This window comes from Rhinoraja longicauda, chromosome 8 (genome assembly GCF_053455715.1).
Source record: "Rhinoraja longicauda isolate Sanriku21f chromosome 8, sRhiLon1.1, whole genome shotgun sequence".
In the NCBI taxonomy this organism is placed as follows: domain Eukaryota; kingdom Metazoa; phylum Chordata; class Chondrichthyes; order Rajiformes; family Arhynchobatidae; genus Rhinoraja; species Rhinoraja longicauda.
In genome coordinates, this window is record NC_135960.1 from 52,596,778 (window position 1) to 52,616,817 (window position 20,040).

Here is a 20,040-nt window from a genome sequence, read left to right on the forward strand (position 1 = left end):
ATGAAACGTCGTTAGAAAGCACACCTGGCAGATTTCTCTAGCCCTCTGATTTGCTGCTTGAGGTCCTATCTGCCCATGATGAGGAGGATAGTTTCATCCAACCTGGTGGGACACTGCAATTGACAAGGCTTCCTTTTATCTCAGTGAGATCCGCCTGCATTGATTACTGGTTTAGCCTCAATGGAGGCAATGAACGATATAAAAAACATTTTCATTATTCAATAATTGAAATTTGATGTATGTATATGTATGTACGCTCATCTGCACATATGCATGTTTACACATGTGCATATATGCACTTGCACACAAGTGTGCATGTGTGCGCTTGCACACATGATTATGTGTGAATCCGTGCACCGCTTATGCATGTGCCCATGGATAATTGCACGGGAGATGAATTTTTACTGGTTGGCAGCTTGATGAATCTTCAGGTCATGAATTTGACAACACTGATCCGAACTCTGTAGTTTCACAATTCTGGGAGGAGATAATTCAGGCCACTGGTATACTAGGATAAGAGCTGTCACAAGACTTATCGTGGCCACATTGATGCGCACAGCAGTGTCCCTTCCTGCTTTAGGAGCCATCTCCTCCCCTCCAGCCTCTCTCTTCCCCATGTCAGTCACAATGTAGGTTGCTGCTAATTGAAGATGTGTCTTTAGGGACTGATATACTTCTCTGATTATTACAGAGCAAGGTGGCAGTAACTGCATTAAAGTTAGGCTGGTCATGTTGGGACTTTGTAGATTGCAGTTTGTGACTTTATCAGTGGAAAATATGTTAGTGACATTGCATGATTTGGTCCAGTTTCATGAACTTTTTTATTATTAAGGGCGACCTGAACTTATGTGACTGTTATGTGACCTGCATTCATCTTTTACACTTCTTGGAAAAGATAACTGGAAAACATGAGCAATCCAATTTCAAGGCAACAAAGTTATTAAACCAAACACTTATTCATTCAGAATACAGACAGGAAGTTATTGAACTGTTGAATTCTGTGCTCTAATAAACTTGACGCTCAATAAGATTGAAGTTTGATTTCTACATTGATACAGAATTCAAGGGAAACTGTTCAACTTATCAAAATATTTATTTAATTCAATTTTTTTTTAAACATTCCAAAAAGAACATTTTATTATTTTTAAAATGTACATTAGGACTGAAGTTAAAAGATATAGGTTCAACAACCTATTTATAAATGCATCAGATTCTGCCTTGAGCTATGACCAGTGTTAAACAATAGAATACATTTGACAAATATAATTATTCAGCTTTTCATGCATTCAAAGTTAAAAGTGCACCTTCTAACATAAAGTGCAAACGTTTCCCTCAGTACTTCAGCACATCTGCTGTATTTAATTAAAGTTAAGAAAGCACAATATCAAGTCTTCAATATCGCAGTCATTGATACATGGACAGTTTAGGCATTTTAGATCTGATAGAACAGTGGCATAATTCAGTTCAGCTTGCTGCAAACACAGACACTAACGTTAACGCCTGTGTTTCTCCATGTATAAAATGACTCAATATTTCAGTACAATCCATGGCTCAAAACATTTTGAATGACGTTTCCACCCTGATTCCAAAGAATAATCTTTGTCTTGTATTTAAATGGCAAAAGATCACCTTCTGTGCACTAGTGCTCTAACAATTTACATCTTCGTTAAAAAAAGGCTGTTAGGCAAAATTAACAAACTTCTTTAATAATGGATTTCAAATTCTTTGGTTAATAAGATTTTAAAACAAATTTAATGCATTTCTACAGCAATGAGAAAAAGTTCCCGTGCTTTTCATCTTTATATTCAAAGCAGCTCCAATGACAGTCCAGGTCACGGTGCATCCCTCTGCACCATACAGTAGAACAGGGATTCATCTTGAAATGGAAGTTCATTGGTAAGGTGTTGAATTATGCCACCCTCAAGTAATCGGTCTGCATATTTAATAGCTTCTCTTCGGCCTTGGACCAGACCAACTTGAATCAGCCAGTCCACCAGATCACAGCCTTGGAAAATGTCTGAGGAAGTTCCTGCTGCACACCTGTGTCAAAGCAATGATTCATCCACTTGGTCTGCATGTCTTACATCACTGTTTCACAGGAAAGTAAATAGCAAACAGTAGAAAGACAGAAGATGGTATGAAATAAAAACTTGCTACTAATAAAGCTATTTAAAAAAATCAACATAACTATAAGATTCAATTGTTCCTAGGTTTAATTGAGTCACGTGATAACAAAGACTTTAAAAAAACTTTGTTTACATAAGCATAAAGATGCACTACATCATGACCCGTTCTATTGGTCTGTCCCTATCTCTGCAATGTTACACATACCAGTTCAAATTCCATTTCCAGATGAGCCATATTTCCTTTACTACTGTAGGCCAAAGGCATTATCTTTTGCCCACCCTCTAAACCTTACTCCCTGGTCACCTACAGGCCAAATCAGACTATTAACAACCTCATCTTCGAACTTCACACTGTCTGAGCTCCCAATTAATTTCCTCTTCGTCATTCTAGTTTCGATCAAAATGTGTACAACCCCCATTGAAAATTATAGAAAGGTTTGTTCCATTAAAGATAATTTCTAATCAGTACCGTTAAACATAAAGCCTTATGCATAAAGATCCAAATTGGGATGTTTGCTGAAAATGGCATAGTGCTAAATTTGGGTTGCAATTCCCCAGATAACAAGCAATCTGTGCCGACATGCCTTAGATTGGGACAATATTCAAGCATAGCTTGATAAGTAGCAAGCGACCTTTGTGCCACTAATGTGCCTTGCAATCAGCAGATCCACCTAAAGCATTTCCTTTTAATATTAAAGAGCACAATCATTGCTGGATCTTCCCCCATCAAACCCCTGGGATTGACTAGTGATCAGAAACCTAGCTGGAATGATGGCTCACCTCATGATCCAAAAATCATCCACCATCTTTCAAGGCACGTCAGAAGAGGGATAGAATTTTGTCACTTGCCTGGATGAGTGGAGTTTTGTCAAAGCTCAAGCTTAACACCATCCTGGGCAAATCAGCCATCTTAACTGGTACCAAAATCACCACACTACACATTCACTTCCTCCACCACAAGCACATGGTGGCCACAACATGTACCATCAACAAAACAGAGCAGGAAATCATTGAAGCTTCTTTGATGTCACCATTCTAAATTTGGACCATCAAGGATGATAAAGAAAGTAGACAATGGAAAAGCTACAACCTGCAAAGTTCCCTCATAGTCACGTTATCCAGATCAATAAATAAATAACTTGCTTCATCACCAACTTCAGATCCTGATATTCTCCACCAACAGCTCCATGGCAGTACCTTCACTAATTGGACAGTGGCAACTCTAGGCTGCGGCTTGTCACCACCATCTCCTGGGCAATTAAGAGTGAGCAATAATATTTAGCTTTGCCAGTGACCACAACATCCCATAAAAAGCATATGATCCTCTCCTGAATCTATCAACTTTTTTGTTGTGATTAAAATAGTTGGAGATACCATTTCCATTATGGATTCAAAATGAGAACTTATCTAAATGCTTTACACAAGGAACTCATAATTTTACAACCTCATATCTGATTTTCTTCCAATATAAAGTAATTGTACTGTAATTTAGTTGAGACAGTTGTAAACAAAATATCTTATTTTTTGCTAGTGATGGCATTATTTCATTATTTCTGTCTAAATGTTTAACTCAGCTCAGTGTCCAATGATCGAACCATAACACAAGTTATTTTTAGTCTTAGAAAATCAAAAAAATGCGTATGAAGGGAATTTGAAATAAAAATAGAACATGCTGGAAACTCTTAGCAGGGGAGGTGGCTTCAATGGGAAAAGAAACAGAGTTAATACTTCAGATTGGAGACTTCCTCAGACTTGGGAATGTGCAAAATAAATAAGTTCGTTTTAAGTAGCAGAGAAAAGCAGAGAAGACCTGGATAAGATAGAGTGAATGCCTCTGATAATGAAGGCCAGGGTTACCATGACATAAGTTGCAGAGGAAATCAGCTAGTTGATGGGTTAATGAGGATCGTTACTAAGAGAGCACGAGAAGTTGAGGTAGATAGTGGGACAGGCAGAGGATGCATAAAAAAAAGGAGGGGTTAAAAGCCTCAAAATGTGACGGTCCAGTAACTCAGACAGTGCTAATCAAGAGGGAAAAACTGAACCAATATTACAAAAGCTTCTGTTAGGTCTTGTTACAACAGTATAGTAACCTACAGACAAACTTCAGGGGAGTGAGATGGAGATTTAAGGTGGCAGGCAAAAAGAATTCACCATTGCTGATTTTAATGTAGATGTCTAATGCGATCTCTCAAATTGCAATTGGTTCCTCCAACATAAAGTATGGAGAGCACCAAACAAACTACAATGGAAAGGAAGAAACGCTTCGACTGGAAGGGTCTTGTGGGTCCTTACGAAATGAAGAGGGAAAAGGAGAGATGTAACATTCCCAGCGGTTGGTTGCGAAAGTCACATGAGATGTGGTGAGTAAGCCAAAAGGGTGGATCTAGGATTAGCAAGGAGAATGGCTCCTTTAGAACGATGGGAAAAGGAAAAGAGAATGGGAAAACACATCTAGAGGTGGAATTTCATTAAATAGATTGAAATTGCAAAGAATGATTTGTCCAATGCTTGGTTGGTGTGGTAATGTAAGGAAGTGAAGACCATGGGACTCTATCCTTGCTCGATCCAGGAATTGGTAGATGTGTTGGAAACTGAAGAGATGTGATGAAGAGCCCAGCCAACCCTCCAATAGGTAGAGGCAACCACTGTTCAGGAAGAAGAAAGACATCTCAAGAGGTTCCTACATGGAGAGTCTTGCCATTACACAATAACTAGTGAAAACTATATAAGCATCCTGTTTTCTTAAAGTGTATATCTTGACTTTTCTAAGTGGTAGTATGTTCTTAGCTGCATTCATGAAGGCTGGGCTTGTCAGAGCATCAGGCCACAGAGGCTTCATGATAGAAAACATTCAATTGGGCAGCAAGCCAAAACAATCCACCCACACAGCACACTATTTCTGAAGGTAAAGCAATGTTTGCATGTAAAACAGCTGTAGAAAGGAATATTGTTTGACCAGCCCAGGAAAAAAAGACTGTGCAGAGATAAAGTAGAATATGGTCAAAAACTTCCCAAATTAAACACAATGGATCAGTTTTCAATTCCTTAATATTTTAACATTTCCTCCACAAATAATTTCTTTATTAATATACTGTGTGCCAATTAAACAAATTATCTATAGGAATAAATGCTGCAAATCTGAAAATTGAATCTTCAGTCTTTTAAGAATTAATATTAGTGCATTTTAGAAAACAGTTTTGAAAATTAACAAACTATTAAAATCCAAGCAGGTTAAATTTGCAGTAATAAGGAGACACAAGTGATTACAAGTGTGGAATCCCCAGCAAAAAAACTGTTGGAGGAATTCAGCAGGTCAGTCAGCATCTGTGGAGGGAAACGTTTTGACGACATTTCGGATCAGGACCCTTCTTCAGATTATAAATTAGTAAATACTGCAAGTTAGCAGAAGCACCTACCTCCTTGTTTTGGCAATGTCCTTGATGCACTGGTCTTTACGATACTGAGTAAACTGTTGGCAAGTCATTCTTATGTTCTCAGCTGCTGTATTAACAGTCTGCGCTCCAATATCTTTTCCATACCACAGGTTTTCCAGCCTGTTAAGTTAACAGTAATTATTAATGGACAATCTACTTAAACTTTTTCCAAAGAGTTCTTCTCTTCTTGAACAATAGAGACAATTCTTGAGCTGAAACATAAAAACCATGAAATGAGAAAAACCAAGATTGGTCTAATTTGCTTTGTATCATGCCAATAATTGAGGGTGAGAAAACAGTGTTATATACCAATCAGTTTGTAAAAGGGTCATAATTCACCAATGTAATACAATCCAACAGATTTCACACAAAGGGTAGTGGGTGCATGGAACGAGCTGCCAGAGGAGGTAGTTGAGGAAGGGACTATTAGAAACATGAAGAAATAGGTGCAGGAGTAGACCATTCGGCCCTTCGAGCCAGCACCGCCATTCAAGATGATCAAGGCTGATCATCTAAAATCAGTACCCCGTTCCTGTTTTATTTCCCATATCCCTTGATTCCTTGAGCTAAATCTAACTCTCTCTTGAAAACATCCAGTGAATTGGCCTCCACTGCCTTGTGCTTTCTAATGCAACGTTTAAGAAACAATTAGACAGGTACATGGATAGGACAAGTTTAGAAAGATCTGGGCTAAACGCAGGCAGGTGGGACAAATGCAGATTGGACAGGTTGGTCGTTGTGGGTAGGTTGGACCAAATGGCATGTGCCCACGCTATATGACTCTTTTTCTCATACAAAATCTCCCCAGTATGTACTCACTGTCAATGTATCCTGGAATAATTCCTTCTGACATATTTATGACAGTAATGGCCCCTGTAAACTTTTCACACTGTAATGACACTCCTATCACCGGCAAGTGAATGTAATTGCAGCTCAACACATGATGTTCCTATTTTAACATACAAATATGCAGATAGATATAATTAGCTATACATTCACATGGGATCGAGTAGAGTTCAGTTCCACTCCAGTTCGAAAGAGCTCAAAATGCCGGTACATGAATTCATTCAATGTGGACCAGCCATTTTATACCAGCTGTGTGAGGTCTTGGTCCAATAGCAATGAGGGTTTCTCTGCCCCCACAAATGGAGTCCACGGGCGCTGCACACATGACATTAAACACTTCTGCTCACATGGCTGTCCTGCGACATTGCAAAGTTATTTATATTTTTCATTCCTTTTTTTACATCCATCATTAATGCCACATCAATCAGTAGCTTACCACAGAATATGATATATATCTTCCCTTATAGGTCCCAATTCAGCTCTGCTTCCACACCATAACGCTGATGATCAGCATTTTATTTTCTCACCAGCCCGCGCCCCAACACCAATGCCACGAGAGGGACAGGGGGGGTTGAGGTACGGGGGGGGGGTTTGAGGTACGGGGGGGGGGGTTTGAGGTCCGGGGGGGGGGGGGTTGAGGGACCGGGGGGGGGGTTGAGGGGACGGGGGTGGGGGTTGAGGGACGGGGGGGTTGAGGTACGGGGGGGGGGTGTTGAGGTCCGGGGGGCAGAGGGAGGGTGGGGAGAAGGGGGAGGAGGGAGTGGGGGAAGAGAGGGTGCTGCACCAATGCAGGAGAGGCAACACTATGGGGGAGAGTAGGAGATGGATAGGGGTGGAGAGGGGGGGGAGGAAGGGAGGGGGGGGGATGGGAGAGGGGGTGAGGGGGAGGGGGGCAAGGGGGGAGGGAGAGGGGAGTGGAGGAGGGAGAGGGGAGTGGAGAGGGGAGTGGGGGGGGAGGGGAGGGGGGAGAGGGGACTGGGGGGGAGAGGGGACTGGGGGGGAGAGGGGACTGGGGGGGAAGAGGGGAGTGGGGGGGAGAGGGGAGGAGAGGGGAGTGGGGGGGAGAGGGAAGTGGGGGGGGAGAGGGAAGTTGGGGGGGGAGAGGGAAGTGGGGGGGGAGAGGGGAGTGGGGGGGGAGAGGGTAGTGGAGGGGAGGGGGGAGTGGGGGGAAGAGGGGAATGGGGGGAGAGGGGAGTGGGGGGGAGAGGGGAGTGGGGGGGAGAGGGGAGTGGGGGGGAGAGGGGAGTGGGGGGGAGAGGGGAGTGGGGGGGAGAGGGGAGTGGGGGGGAGAGGGGAGTGGGGGGGAGAGGGGAGTGGGGGGGAGAGGGGAGTGGGGGGGAGAGGGGAGTGGGGGGGAGAGGGGAGTGGGGGGAGAGGGGAGTGGAGGGAGAGGGGAGTGGAGGGAGAGGGGAGTGGAGGGAGAGGGGAGTGGAGGGAGAGGGGAGTGGAGGGAGAGGGGAGTGGGGGGAGAGGGGAGTGGGGGAGAGAGGGGAGTGGGGGGGGGAGAGGGGAGTGGGGGGGGGAGAGGGGAGTGGGGGGGGGAAGAGGGGAGTGAGGGGGAGAGGGTGCTGCACCAATGCAGGAGTGGTTTGGGCCCAACGGGTCCACTTGGTCTGGTATAACCTAATAGCTGCAGCAATCATTTGAGTTTTCTTTCTCCTAAGCAAAACTGAACTTACAAGATAACGTTGAAAGCTGATGTGCTAGTTTGCCAGTGTAATTCCGAAAATAGAGCATGTAAAATAAACGTTGGTAGTAATTAGACAAGCGCATTATTCTAAAAACATAAAAATCAAGCAAGCATAATACCTGAGGGATCTGTACTTGGGAAATTGCTCTAAACAATTGGTACTGATACCAAGATTTATAATTCAAATCCTCATCTTATAATCCTCCAACATTTTCGGCATACAGCATATAATCCTCCAACATTTTCACCATCTCCAATGGGATCCCACTACTGGCCACATCTTCCCATCTCCACCCCTTTCTGCAGAGACCATCCCCTCCACAACTCCCTGGTCAACTCATCCCTTCCCACACACACCATCCCCTCCCCAGGTACTTTCCCCTGCAACCGCAGGAGATGCAACACCAGTGCCTTTACTTCCCCCCTCAACTCCAACCAAGGACCCAAACAGTCTTTCCAGGTGAGGCAGAGGTTCACTTTAACCTCCTCCAACCTCATCTACTGTTCCAGGTGTCAACTCCTGTACATCGGCGAGACCAAGAGCAGGCTCGGCGAGCGTTTCGCTGAACACCTCCGCTCAGTCCGCCTTAACATAGAAAATAGGTGCTGGAGGATGCCATTCGGCCCTTCAAGCCAGCACCACCATTGGCTGATCATCCACAATCAGTAACCTTTGCCCAACTTCTCCCCATATCCCTTGATTCCACTAGCCCCCATAGCTCCATCTAACTTTCTGTTAAATCCATCCAGTGATTTGGCCTCCACTGCCGTCTGTGGCAGAGAATTCCACAAATTCACAACTCTCTGGGTGAAAAAGTTCCTTCTCACCTCAGTTTTAAATGACCTCCACTTTATTCTAAGACTGTGGCCCCTGGTTCTGTACTCCCCCAACATTGGGAACATTTTTCCTGCATCTAGATTGTCCAGTCCTTTTATAATTTTATATGTCTCTCATCCTTCTAAACTCCAGTGAATACAAGCCTAGTCTATTCAATCTTTCCTCAAATGACAGTCCCGCCATCCCAGGGATCAATCTCGTGAACCTATGCTGCACTGCCTCAATTACAAGGATGTCCTTCCTCAAATTAGGAGACCAAAACTGTACACAATACTCCAGATGTACCAGGGCTCTATACAACTGCAGAAGAACCTCTTTACTCCTATACTGAAATCCTCTTGTTATGAAGGCCAACATGCCATTAGCTTTCTTCACTGCCTGCTGTACCTGCATGCCAACTTTCAGTGACTGGTGTATGAAGGTCTCACTGCACTTCCCCCTTACCTAACCTAACACTATTGAGATAATAATCTGCCTCCTTATTTTTGCCACCAAAGTGGATAACCTAACATTTATCTACATTATACTGCATCTGCCCACTCACTCAACCTGTCGAGGTCACCCTGCAACCTCCTAACATCCTCTTTGCAGTTCACACTGCCACCCAGCTGTTTGTCATCTGCAAACTTGCTAGTGTTACTTCTAATTCCTTCATCCAAATCATTAATATATATGGTGAATAGTTGCGGTCGCAACACCGAGCCTTGCGGCACTCCACTCGCCACTGCCTGCCATTCTGAAAAGGACCCGTTTACTCCTTCTCTTTGCTTCCTATCTGTCAACCAATTCTCTATCCATGTCAACACCCTACCCCCAATACCATGTGCTCTAATTTTGCTCACCAATCTCCTGTGTGGGACCTTATCAAAGGCTTTCTGAAAGTCTAGATACACTACATCCACTGACTCCTCTTCATCCATTTTACTTGTCACATCCTCAAAGAATTCCTTTCCAGTCGACCTTGGCCAGCTCCTCTCTCATGCCTTCATAGACCCCTTTGTTCAACTGCAACACTGACACTTCCGATTTAACCTTCTCCCTCTCAAATTGCAGATTAAAACTAATCATATTATGATCACTACCTCCAAGCGGTTCCTTTACGTCGAGTTCTCTTATCAAATATGGTTCATAGGACAACACTAAATCCTGAATTGCCTTTTTTCTCGTAGGCTCCAGCAGAAGCTGCTCTAAGAATCCATCTCGGCGCACTCTACAAACTCTCTTTGTTGGGGTCCAGAAACAATATGATTTTCCCAGTCTACCTGCATATTGAAATTGCCCATTACCACAGTGGCATTACCTTTGTTACATGCCAGTTTTAACTCCTGCTGCAACTTACAGCCTACATCTGGGCTACTATTTGGGGGTCTGTAGATAACTCCAATTAGTGTCTTCTTACGTTTACAATTCCTCAACTCTATCCACAATGACTCTACCTCGTCAGTCCCTATTTCACCCCTCGCAAGGGACTGAATTTCATTCCTCACCAACAGAGCTACCCCATCTTCTCTGCCCACCTGCCTGTCCTTTCTATAGGATGTATAACCCTGAATATTGTTCTCAGGCCTGATCCTCTTGCAGCCACATCTCTGTAATCCCCACAATGTCATATCTACCAATCTCTAACTGAGCCTCAAGCTCATCTACTTTACTTCTTATACTTCGCGCATTCATATCCAATACTTTTACCTTTCACATCTCACCTTTCACATCGATTCCTATTACACTTGGCCATACTCTCCTATCTCTTTGTGAGCTTTCTTTCCCGTTAATTCTGGGGTCATTAACTATCCCTTTACTCTCTTTCCCTTTAACTCCATCCTTGACTATCCCATTTGACACCCCCCCCCCCCCCCCCCAACATTTAGTTTAAAACCACCTGTGTAGCAGTGGCAAACCTGCCTGCCAGAATGCTGGTCCCCCACCTGTTAAGGTGCAATCCGTCCCTTTTGTACAATTCCCCCTTAATCTACCTGATCTGGTTTCTCAGCACTTTAACTCCCCCTCTCATTCCCAATCTGCCTTTCTGTCCTGGGCCTCCTCCATTGTCAGAGTGAGGCCCAGTGCAAATTGGAGCAACAGCACCTCATATTTCGCTTGGGTAGCTTACACCCCAGCGGTATGAACATTGACTTCTCTAACTTCAAATAGCACTTGCTTTCCCTCTCTCTACATCCCCACCCGGTTCCCAGTTCTCTCACCAGTCTTGCTGTCTCCGACTACATTCTATCTCTGTCCCGCCCACTCCCCTAACATCAGTCTGAAGAAGGGTCTTGACCCAAAACATCACCCATTCCTTCTCTCCAGAAATGCTGCCTGTCCTGCTGAGTTACTCCAGCTTTTTATGTCTATCCTCATCTTATAAACCTAATTGAAAACGAGAGAGGTGTTGAATTATCACTTTGTTAAAGTGAATAAGAAGAACACACCATGGGGTAAAATTATGTTGAGATAAAATTATTTACCTTTTTTTAAACGGAAGAATGACTAAATGCTTATCAAGCCCAAATATGCCAAAGGAAATAAAACCCTGGAAGGGGGAAAACAAAAGACACATTGTTTACCACAATGCTTAAATTGACATTCACCACTGAATTAATTCAGTGTTATTGTTCAAATATAAAATTACTTTCATAGAATTCAGTCACTTGAAGAACACAAACCTGTGCAAAATTGAAGATTACACAGAAGAATTGCAGCTCAACGTAAAGGCGACCTGGATTTTGATTAACTAAAAACCAGAAACAACTGGCTACATTCTGAAAAATATTTTAAAATGTCAATCAGGGATGAATAAAAGCGTCACTGACAATTTATAAGTATTTACACAATAAAACATGAAGCAACATTAAAAACAAAATGAGGCAACATTACAAATGGCGAATATTCTAGATCAACACATCATGTTGTATTATTGAGGAAATCTAAAGTGCAAGAATGGCAAAAACAGCAGCAAGAGAAAATATGACCAAGCTTTACTTTCTCTCCACAGATGCTGCCTAACCCATTGAGAGTGTCCATATTTTTCGCTCAAGATTCCTGCATCTGCAGTCTTGTGTTTCCAAGGCGGCATTTATACTCCACTTGAGCCTCCTCCATCTTTCCTCAGCTAAAATTATCAAGGCAACCTCCATTCCCTTATCCTCCTATGCATTTCTAGCCTTGCCATAAATGCTTCCGCCACTTCTTGTGACAGTCTGTTCCACTCTTTGGATAAATAAGTTTCTTGCAAGTTCTCTACTGGATTCCTTAGCAAATATCTGGACTACAGGGTAGATACTGTTATGCCTTTATTTAAGAAAAGCTGTTAGGACTAGCCAGGGAACTACAGACTACAGAGCCTAATGTCAGTGGTTTAAAAGTTATAGGAACGGATTCCAGGTGATGGAATTTGCCTCCATTTGGAAAGACAAGGGCTGTTCAGGGATAGTCATGTTGGCATTTTGTGCAAGAAATCATACCTCACAAATTTGGTTGAGTTTTTCTTGAAGAGGTAACTGGGTAGATGACGAGGGTCGGTCAGTAGACATTGTCTATATGGACCTTGGCACAGCCTTTGTCAAGGTCCCACATTGTAAGTTGGTCCGGAAGGCGAGATAACATGGGATCCAGGGTGAGCTGGCCAAATTGACACAAGATTCACTTGGTGAAAGGAGATAGAGTGTGAGAGTGCTGGATCATTTTTTTCAGAATGGAGGCTTGTGATCAGTGGTGTGCCTCAGGGATTAGTGTTGAATCCACTCTTGTTTGTCATATGTGAATACATATTAACCTTTTGGATGAAAATGTGGATGGCATGATTAGTAAGTTTGCAGATGACACCAAATCTGGTGATGTGGTGTACAGTGAAAAATATTGACTAATACTACAACAGGATCTTGATCAACTGCGAAAATGGACCAAGGAATGACAAGGTGGAAATGAACTTGGACAAGTGCTAAGTGAGGCATTTTGGGAAGTTAAACCAGGGAAGAACATATATAGCAAATGACAGGGTGCTAGGAGTATTGTAGATTAGAGGCACGGATAAGTTGGGCTGAAGTATGTGTTCCGTGCTGTATAACTCTATGACTATCTTATGTCAGTGACCTCTAGATTTACCCTCTTCCTCAAAACAGAAATGTTCTGAATCCTCTCAAAACTTTCACCATTTTAAAGTCCTTTAAAAGGTTATTTCCCAGCTTTCTTTTCTCTGGGGAGAAGAATTTTAGACTGTTCATCTTTTCCTGGCATTTCTGGTATCAGCCCTCTACATTGTCTCTGCACCTTCTGCCTTTTCTTATCACAAGATCATGTGATAGGAGCAAAAATAAGGCCATTCGGCCCATCATCTACTCCGCCATTCAATCAAGGCTGATCTATCTCTCCCTCCTAACCTCATTCTCCTGCCTTCTTCCCATAACCTCTGACACCCGTACTAATCAAGAATCTGTCAATCTCTGCCTTACATATATCCATTGACTTGGCCTCCACAGCCTTCTGTGACAAATAATTCCACAGATTCACCAACCTCTGACAAAAGAAATTCCTCCTCAATAGACAATAGGTGCAGGAGTAGGCCATTCGGCCCTTCGAACCAGCACCACCATTCAATGTGATCATGGCTGATCATCACAGAAGGCTATGACCTCTGGTCTGAGACTCTCCCACTAGTGGAAACATCCTCTTCACATCCACTCTATCCAAGCCTTTCACTTTTCTGTACTTTCCAATGAGGTCCCCCTCATTCTTCTAAACTCCAATGCAGTGCCGTCAAACGCTCATCATATGTTAACCTACTCATTCCTGGGATCATTCTTGTAAACCTCCTCTAGACCCTCTCCAGAGCCAGTACATCCCTCCTCAGATATGGTGCCCAGAATTGCTCACAATATTCCAAATGCGGCCTGACCATCATCTTATCTACCTCAGCATTACATCCCTGTTTTTGCATACAAGCCCTCTCGAAATAAAAGGCTAGCATTATGTTCTACGTATTAATAATTAGTACAACAGCATTTTGCATTTATATAGTATTTATGTCACAATAAAATATCCAAAAGGAGCTCCAATAGAACACTAGGTAGTATAAGAAAATAACTGCAGATGCTGGTACAAATCAAAGGTATTTATTCACAAAAAGCTGGAGTAACTCAGCAGGTCAGGCAGCATCTCAGGAGAGAAGGAATGGGTGACGTTTCGGGTCGAGACCCTTCTTCAGACTGATGTTCAGTCTGAAGAAGGGTCTCGACCCGAAACGTCACCCATTCCTTCTCTCCCGAGATGCTGCCTGACCTGCTGAGTTACTCCAGCATTTTGTGAATAAATACCTCCAATAGAACACTAAATAGTTCTGAAAATAGTGACCAGACCTGTACACAGCTCTCCAAGCCAGGTCAAACCAATGCAGGTTTCGCATAACTTTCCTGCTTTTTATCTCTATCGAGTCCCAGTTTGCGAGCACCTCTCAGATGTCTCTTAAAATTGATATCGAGAAGGTTAACTCTGAATCATACATTCATGAGGAGGGTAGAAACTGCAAAAGTGCCAATTGAATATTTAAACCAACAACAATAACACCCACAAAAAATGCCTTTGAGAAAGGCAATGTTTAAACAGAAACAAGTATTGAAATGAGTACAGGTTAATTTTTTTTCTGTTTTTGATTAAAATATCCATTGTCATAAAGCAAAATTGTTTTAATGTCAGACTTACAGCAAACAAGCCTATAATGAGAAGCAAACACAGTAGCACGTGCCTGGCGAGCTGTGGATCTGCCCTTCGTAAACACTCCCCTTCTGGTGTCAACAAACTGTTGTCAGGTTTGTGCAATGCCATGCATTGTTCTGCTGAAAATGAACACATCAATGATAAGATTTGGAGATGCAGAATCTAAGATATTATTATTCTGAATTCTGCTGACTGCGGAAAAGAAATACCCAAAAAGATAAGATCCAAATTAAGTCTACTTGTCGAAACAACTATTGCTGATTGAGATATGCAGTTGTGCAACACGAGATTATAAAATATACAAACAGGAATTCTGATAATACAATGAGGAATGTAGCCTGTTCAAAGCACATTTACCTCTTGGCTAAATTACTCTCAGCTTTAAGGTGAGAGTGGCAAAGATTAAATGAGATGTGAGGGACAAGTTTTTGTGCAGTGTGTTTCCTGCAGGATGTGGGAAGGTAGGGACTCAGCTGGAGCTTCTGGGAGCTACACCTGCAAGAACTGTGTCCAGGTGCAGCTCCTGAATGGACGTGTGGTGGAGTTGGAAAAGTAGCTGGATTATCTCGGGGCCATCCGGGAATGCGAGCGTTTCCTGGACAGGATCGACTGTGAGGCTGTCACGCCAAGGGTCCAGGTCGAGCGAAGGTGGGAGACCATTTCAAAGGGGAGTGAACGTGGACTACAGGAGACCCCGGTGGCTGCGCCTATTACAAACAGGTACACCCTCTTGGGAGCTGTCGGGGCAGAAGACGCTTCCAGTCCGAGCAGCGGACAGGTTGGTGGCTCTAATCCAGGCAAGGAGACTTGACCGGTGAGACCGGTGGTGACTCCGGGTGAGACCGGTGGTGAGTGGGTGACTCCATTGTCCGAGGTATGGACAGTAGATTCTGTGGCGGCAGGCGGGACTTGAGGATGGTCTGTTGCCTTCCCGGGGCCAGGGTTCAAGACGTCATGGACCGGCTTCAGAACATCCTAGCGAGGGAAGGGGATCAACCGGAAGTAGTTGTGCACGTGGGCACGAACGACGTCGGGAGGAAGAGGATACTGCAATGTGAGTGTAGAGAGTTAGGAAGAAGACTGAGAAGTAGGACGTCGAGGGTGGTTATCTCTGGATTGCTACCTGTACTTCGTGCTGGTGAGGGCAGGAACAGAGGGATCAGGGATATGAATGTATGGCTGAGGGGCTGGTGCAGGGAGCAGGGATTTAGATTTCTAGACCACTGGGATCTCTTCTGGGGTAGGGTTGACCTGTACAAAAGGGACAGGTTACACCTTAACAGTAGGGGGACCAACATTCTGGCAGGCAGGTTTGCTAGTGCTACACGTGTGGGTTTAAACTAAGTAGTGGGGGGAGGGGTTGACAAATTGGGAATATGAAGATGGAGTTAAAGGGGAAGCGAATACAGGAGAAATTGCAAAGGAATAAATGGGAAGGAAAGTTCTAGATGGGGTAAGAGAGTAAGGTCAGGGCCAATGGTGGGGAGAGGGAAGGTGAATACCGAAGTTAAAGTGTTGTATTTAAATGCACGGAGAGCCAGTGGATGTAGTGTACCTTGACTTTCAGAAAGCTTCCGAAAAGATCCCACATCGGAGATTAGTACGCCCCATTGGGCAACAATATTTTGGATTATCTTAATTTTAAGTGTAAATCAAGAGATGACCACTAAGTGAACATCAGAATAGTCCAGTTCACAAGTAAAAAGTGTGGAAAATAACCTGACATGCGTGTATTTGGGAGGTATTGCACAGGTTGTCTTAATAATGGTAAAAAGAGTCACAGTGGCGTAATGGTAGAGTTGCTGCCTCACTGCACCAGAGACCTGGATTCGACCCTGACCTTAGGTGCTGTCAGTGCGGAGTTTAAACAGTGCCTTCCTTCCATAATGTTTGGGACAAAGACACATCATTTATTTATTTGCCTCTGTACTCCACAATTTGAGATTTGTAATAGAAAAAAATCACGTGGTTAAAGTGCACGTTGTCAGATTTTAATAAAGGCAATTTTTATACATTTTGGTTTCACCATGTAGAAATTACAGCAGTGTTTATACATTGCCCCCCATTTCAGAGCACCATAATGTTTGGGATATAGCAATGTCATGTAAATGAAAGTAGTCATGTTTAGTATTTTGTTGCATACCTTTGCATTTTGTTGCATACCAAAGACTGCTTGAAGTCTGCGATTCATGGACATCACAGGGCACCTGAGTGTCTTCTCTGGTGATGCTCTGCCAGGCCTGTATTACAGCCATCTTTAGCTTATGCTTGTTTTGGGGGCTAGTACCCTTCAGTTTTCTCTTCAGCATATAAAAGGCATGCTCAATTGGGTACAGATCGGGTGATTGACTTGGCCACCCAAGAATTGGCCATTTATTAGCTTTGAAAAACTCCTTTGTTGCTTTAGCAGTATGTTTGGGATCATTGTCCTGCTGTAGAATGAACCGCTGGCCAGTTTTGAGGCATTTGTTTGAACTTGACTAGATAGGATGTGTCTATACCCTTCAGAATTTATTATGCTACTACCATCAGCAATTGTATCATCAATGAAAATAAGTGAGCCAGTACCTTCTGCAGCCATTCATGCCCAGGCCATAACACCCCCATCACTGTGTTTCACAGATGAGGTAATATGCTTTGGATCTTGGGCAGTTCCTTCTCTCCTCCATACTTTGCTCTTGCCATCACCCTGATATAAGTTAATCTTTGTCTCATATGTCCACAAGACCTTTTCCCAGAACTGTTGTTGCTCTTTTAAGTACTTCTTGGCAAACTGTAACCTGGCCATCCTATTTTTGCAGCTAACCAGTGGTTTGCATCTTGCAGTGCAGCCTTTGTATTTCTGTTCATGAAGCCTTCTGCGGACAGTCCACACCCGACCCCTGAAGAGTGTTTCTGATCTGTCGGACAGGTGTTTGGCGATTTTTCTTTATTACAGAGAGAATTCTTCTGTCATCAGCTGTGGAAGTCTTCCTTGGCCTGCCAGTCCCTTTGTGATGAGTGAGCTCACCAGTGCTCTCTTTCTTCTTAATGATGTTCCAAACAGTTGATTTTGATAAGCCTAAGGTTTGGCTGATATCTCTAACAGTTTTATTCTTGTTTCTCAGTCTCATAATGGCTTCTTTGACTTTCATTGACACAACTTTGGTCCTCATGTTGATAAACAGCAATAAAAGTTTCCAAAGGTGATGGAAAGACTGGAGGAAAGACTAGGTGCTGAGAGCTCTCTTATACCTGCATTAAGGAGGTAATTAAACACACCTGAGCAATTACAAACGCCTGTGAAGCCATGTGTCCCAAACATTATGGTACCCCGAAATGGGGGGACGATGTATAAACACAGCTGCAATTTCCACATGTTGAAACCAAAAAGAAAAAAAATGGGCTTTAATAAAATCTGACAATGTGCACTTTAACCACGTGTGATTTTTTCTCTTACAAATCTCAAATTGTGGAGTACAGAGGCAAATAAATAAAGTATGGGTCTTTGTCCCAAACATTATGGAGGGCACTGTACGTTCTCCCTGAGACTGGGTTGGTTTTCTCCGGGTGCTCCAGTTTCCTCACACATGGGTTTGTAGGTCAATTGGCCGCTGTAAATTGCCCCTGGGGTGCAGGATGCAAAAGTGGAATACATGGAACTAGTGGGGAAGGGGGAAAGGGGAATGGGGGAGGAGAGGGTGCTGCACCAATGCAGGGGAGGTTTGGGCCCAACGGGTCCACTTGGTCTAGTAATTACTAAATATGGGATAAGCTGTTTGACAACTCGGAGACAGTGAAGGGGCCAGGGGAAGTGAGAGTGAAGCTTGGGTTTGTGTTCAACATGTGTGCAAGGACTGATGCAATATAGCAGCACGATGCACATACAGGAGGATCCTCAATGTTATATCGCTGGGGGACATCAGAGCTAACGGTATAGCAGTGAGAAGAAAATGTATCAGAGTTGATTTTCTTGTTATGACTGAATAATTCAAATGAATCTAGCCAAGTTCAATTCCTTCTAGCCAGATGGTTGAGGAGAGGCTTTGGGAAGGGATGGGAAACGTGTCAAATTGACAAGATTAAGGGTAAGATTTATTTGAGGAGTTTCGAGAAGGAAAGATTAAGTTTGTCACAGTCATGAGTCACAGTATGCATTGCTGTATAAGGTACCTTATTGTTGATTGTGGATTTCTATGTTAGTTTACATTAGAGGCTAGAGAGCATTTCAAATAGTTTTTAGTCAGTAAAGCATTCAAGTCATTAATCAGGATATTTCATTAGGCAAATGTTTATATTGTTTCAATGACCATACCACCCCGTCGTGTTACATTCATGGGTCTGTCATCAGTCAGAACTTCCTGGTTGGTAATACATAATAATTCATCTTGATTTTCCATTTGACCAGCACAGGTTTCTGTTAATAACAAAGGCACCTTCAATAATTATTAATGCCCACAAATATTAACTTATAAACAGCAAAACATAGCAAACCCCAATAGATGCAGTTTTATTTTAAAATTCAAATATTATAGTCCCAAGACATTCAAAAGCTCTTCACATTTTCATAAATAACTGTTTTAAAATCTGAATACAGATCATTCTCTACACATTTAAATCCTTATAAGAATTACTGCAGAACATGTGAAGGCAGACTTACATTTTGTGACACAACATAACTATGTCATAAACAGAAACAGTCAAAGATTCAGGATATAACTAGACAACAGGTGCTGAATGGCAGTAAGAAAACAAACATTTTTCAGCAAATTATTTTTTCCTCCATTCAAGTAAAGTTACGGAGTCCGAATAAAAAAAAAATCAGAAATACATTAATATTCTGAATGTTTTTTCATGGGAAAGGAATCGTTCGAAATTACAAATCGATATGATAAAGCCTTATCTTTAGTTATGCAATAATTATTCACTCCACAGATGCTGCCTGACCCACTGAGTTACTTCAGTGTTTTAGTCAAGGTTCCAGGTTCTATAGTTCCTTGTGTCTCCATTATTTCCTCTGTTTTTGTCAGCGGGTATCCATTACCTCATTTTTGCAGCTGCAATCCAAGACAGCAACTTAAGAGACTCTAGGCTCCATTTTATGATTTTAAATCCTTCGGCATGAGTAACAACAATCTTAGGATATGATTTTTTTTTAATAGTAAAATCAGGAAGAAATATTGCCATAAGCTGCTTTTATATTTTCAGAATTCCATTAGACTTTGGATTTCCAGCATTTGTAGATTTTTTGTATTTTCATTTAAATGATTAATGATCCCTTTAACAAGCTGAGGAGATGGGAGAAAGAAATGTTCATTGTGTGTTGAATTAATATTTAGTCAAGCAAATTTAACCTGTTCAGTGCCACCCACGAGTATACTCGGGTCAGAGTATACAAGTGAAAATAAATCTTGG

At 42.7% G+C, this 20,040-nt stretch overlaps 1 protein-coding gene across 4 annotated transcripts in view; it reads right to left on the reverse strand.

Annotated features, from left to right (window-relative positions):
- Positions 1-1,160: 1,160 nt before the first annotated feature.
- The window catches only part of LOC144595974 (lysosomal cholesterol signaling protein-like), a 66,465-nt gene continuing 47,585 nt past the window's right edge, over positions 1,161-20,040 (reverse strand). For 2 of the 4 annotated variants that reach the window (XM_078403975.1, XM_078403973.1), the window contains 6 exons: positions 18,941-19,042; positions 14,632-14,765; positions 11,601-11,696; positions 11,403-11,467; positions 5,546-5,683; positions 1,161-2,040 (listed from right to left, as the gene is read on the reverse strand). In XM_078403975.1, the coding sequence (XP_078260101.1) occupies positions 1,833-2,040; positions 5,546-5,683; positions 11,403-11,467; positions 11,601-11,696; positions 14,632-14,765; positions 18,941-19,042 (743 nt within the window). In that variant the 3' untranslated portion in view covers positions 1,161-1,832. Of the gene's footprint in view, positions 2,089-5,545; positions 5,684-11,402; positions 11,468-11,600; positions 11,697-14,631; positions 14,766-18,940; positions 19,043-20,040 lie in introns of all 4 variants that reach the window. The other 2 variants (XM_078403974.1, XM_078403976.1) reach the window with 2 other exon arrangements.